The sequence below is a fragment of the Pteropus medius genome, unplaced genomic scaffold (assembly GCF_902729225.1).
Source record: "Pteropus medius unplaced genomic scaffold, Ma_sr-lr_union100, whole genome shotgun sequence".
Lineage (NCBI taxonomy): Eukaryota > Metazoa > Chordata > Mammalia > Chiroptera > Pteropodidae > Pteropus > Pteropus medius.
The window spans coordinates 11,000,970-11,004,286 of NW_024349798.1; the positions used below are offsets into that span (position 1 = coordinate 11,000,970).

The 3,317-nt window shown below is 43.6% G+C and overlaps 1 protein-coding gene across 1 annotated transcript in view; it reads left to right on the forward strand.

Moving 5' to 3' along the window:
• The window catches only part of CLEC16A (C-type lectin domain containing 16A), a 199,619-nt gene that overhangs the window by 84,106 nt on the left and 112,196 nt on the right, over positions 1–3,317 (forward strand). Inside the window, 2 exon segments of the mRNA XM_039885578.1 lie at positions 1–46; positions 797–841. Coding sequence (XP_039741512.1) covers positions 1–46; positions 797–841 — 91 coding nt within the window.

A 3,317-nucleotide genomic window follows, 5' to 3' on the forward strand; every position in this document is an offset into this window, starting at 1 on the left:
CAGCACGGGCTGCATCATAAAGGATGTGCATCTCGCCTGCCTGGAGGTGAGGGCCTCCCCACACCCTGTGCCTGTGAGCCACTGCCACCGGGAGAGTGACAGGGAAGCTGGCGTCCACGGGACCGCCGAGGAGAAGCTGGGCCCTGGCGCCCGCTGCGACCCACCTGTCCCCACAGAACTTCCCTTCTGTTGAGGCCGGCTTGATGAGCCCCCACTTAATTAGTGAATTTGGGTAGTTTCTGTTGCAATTATTTGACACTTATTTTTCTCTAGGATTTAAATTTTTTTCTTTTTATATTATAAAAGTTTTATACATATACAAATATGTACACACACATTTACTGATAAGTTTATCGTGCCAGTATCTACATTTATTGTTTTAAATAGCTTTTGTTCCCCCCCCAACTTTTTTTTGTTTATCTTAGAAAATTTAGAAAGTGCAATTGTCGAAAGTAGCAACTGTAGTTGATATTTTGGTATGTGTCTTTCTAGATACACACACACACTCACATTTTTAAAAATAATTTTAAAAATAAGAGTAGAGCCATTCTGGACCCATATTTTATAACCCTCCCCCCCACACACACTTAACTGTATATTGACAACTTTCCATGTCGACATATTGATTGCCTATACTCTGCCCATTTTTTATTTTGAGCTCTCTCTCCACCATTTTATAGATTAAGGATATTAGCCCCGCATCTGTCAAATACACTCAGATTATGGGAACTGTGATTACCCAGCTCACTTGCCTCCACAAGCCCTGCCTCCCTCACGCCCTCCCTCTCTTCCACAGGGTGCGAGGGAAGAAAGCGTCCACCTCGTGCGGCACTTCTATAAGGTAAATTGGCAGGGCACGGGGACAGCAGTGTGGTGTGTGGCATGTGCAGGATTGTCGTGTCTGGCCCTGCACACATAGAGGCTCCTCGTCTTCAGTTATTTCTCTGCCGCGGTGCCCGTGTGAAATGCTGAAGGTCACGATACCCGGTGGTCTCTCAACTTCTCTGCCCATGCTCTTATCAGGACAGCTTTTGAGGACTCACCCCTAGTATGTGACAGTTTGTTTATCAATAAGATATGAATTTGTTTATTGATGAAGTCACATGTAAATTATGAATTATATACATACCTGTACACGTGACTAAATTATACATATGAACTGATGTGCTCATGAATTATATATGCTTATACATATAAAATTATAGTTGACTCCTGGACAACTTGGGTTTGGGGCACCCATCCCCCTGCATAGTTGAAAATCTGTATATAACTTTTGACTCCCCCAAAACTTAAATACCTTTGGTATCTGTGGGGGATTGGCTCCAAGACTTGCCACAGATACCAAAATCTGAGGATGCTCAAGTCCCCTATATAAAATGGTATAGATCAGCGCACACAGCCAGCCCTCCCTCCGCAGCCTCAGACTCCCATCCGTGAGCCAGAAACAGTACAGATATTTACTGAAAAAAATCTGCATACAATTGGACATTCGCAATTCAAACCTTCATGGTTCAAGGATCAACTATACTTTTGAATTACATATGAATTTATGAATTACATACATATATATTACTTACATACGTGTATGCTAAGAAATCTCATACAGGCTTCCAAACATTTATCATTAGGGTTTAGGGAGATTTGGGCGAGGACCACCATGACTTTTTCGGTAGCTGAAAAATTTGTAGATTCGGCTTCAAGTTCCAGATGATTGGTATTAAAATATCTCATCGTGATGGTTTCATTTTGCTCTTAACCTTAAGGCATGACATATCCTTAAGCAGGGCTCATCATTTGTCAGTAGTAGTGGATTAATCCGTAAGTCAAACCATCCCTGCTTTCTGATATTTTGGCCCCCACGTCAGATCTCTCCAGATCCCGTTAGTGATGGTTTCCCTTCTCAGTGTGACCGATGGAGAGATCCTCTCAGGGGGAGTAAAAGCGTCGGTGCTGCCATTTCCTTGTTTATCTGTGTTTCATCTTCTGTTTTCTCTCCAAACTGCTGTGGATTATACGCATATATGCAAGGAACCTTTTTCTTTGTGGGAAGCTCTTTAAGCCACTGGCCATGATTGTCCGTGTTCACTGAGATAAAACCAGGTCACATAATCTAGAAATCCAGTTCTCAGGGGTCAGATGACCCTCATGCAGCAGCAACACGGTGGACATGCCCAGATGAGGGTGGCACCACTGTAGGCCCCCACACCCTGGCGAGGAAATCCTCGTCTCCCCTTAGACCGTCCCAAACCACACATGGCCACCAAGTGAGGACATATGTCCTGTAGCAAAGCCCAGAAATAGGCAGAAACCTCACGGTTGCATTAGTCATCTTTGAATCTCTTTCCAGTATAACTGTTCTCAGTGTATTTCCCGCCTAGAAAGCTTTCGGGTCACAAAAACGGAAGGACACATTAGTAGGCATTTTCCCAGAGGGTTTTTCTTTATCATTAACAGGAGAGCTATACGCAGGTCCTCAGATAACATCATTTCGTTCAATGTCACTTCATTATAACATTGATGAGGGAAGAAAGTGGATTCCCAGCCTGGGCCACTGCCTGTGTGGAGTTTGCACATTTTCCCCACGTCTGTGTGGGTGTTCTCTGGGGACTCCGGTTTCCTCTCACATCCCGAAGATGTGCACGTGAGGTGAATCGGTGTGTCTAAGTAGTCCCAGTTTTAGTGAGTGGGCGTGCGTGAATGGCCCTGTGATAGAAGGCCATCCTGTCCAGGTGTGTCCCACCTTGCAGCGTGAGCTGTCAGGACAGGCTCCAGCCACCTGCAACCCTGAACTGGAATAAGCAGGTTGGAAAAAAATGACCTCACTTGTTTTTATTAGTCTTTCTTAAATGTATGAATAGCTCACATTTATTTCAGTGTTTAATATTAGAAGTGTTTAAGGTCTTTATTCAGAAGTTTGGTGGTGGTCTTGTGATCAGAAATATGTGGTAGGAACTTAACTCTTGTTTGTATCAATGAGCCTGTAGAGAAGTTGATTTCGTCATATGCCATCTCACTTAAAGTCGCAGTTTCTAATCAACTACGTTAAGTGAGGACTTGCTGTATTTCAGTTGCAGCTCTCTTCTGCCAACTCAGATTTGTCTCTCTTTTATCCTATAAGGTTCACACCCTAAGTGGAATATCAGAAGTTTTGGGGTTTTCAGGGGTTATTTCTGTGGTTATACAGCACGCAAGAATATTCAAGTTTATCTGTAGTTCTGATAACTAGAAAGATGTATAAAAGATCGATTGTTTTTCCCATCCCAACTCTGCATGCACGCGCAAGACTCTGTGTGTGTGTTGTGTGTGTGTGTGTGTGT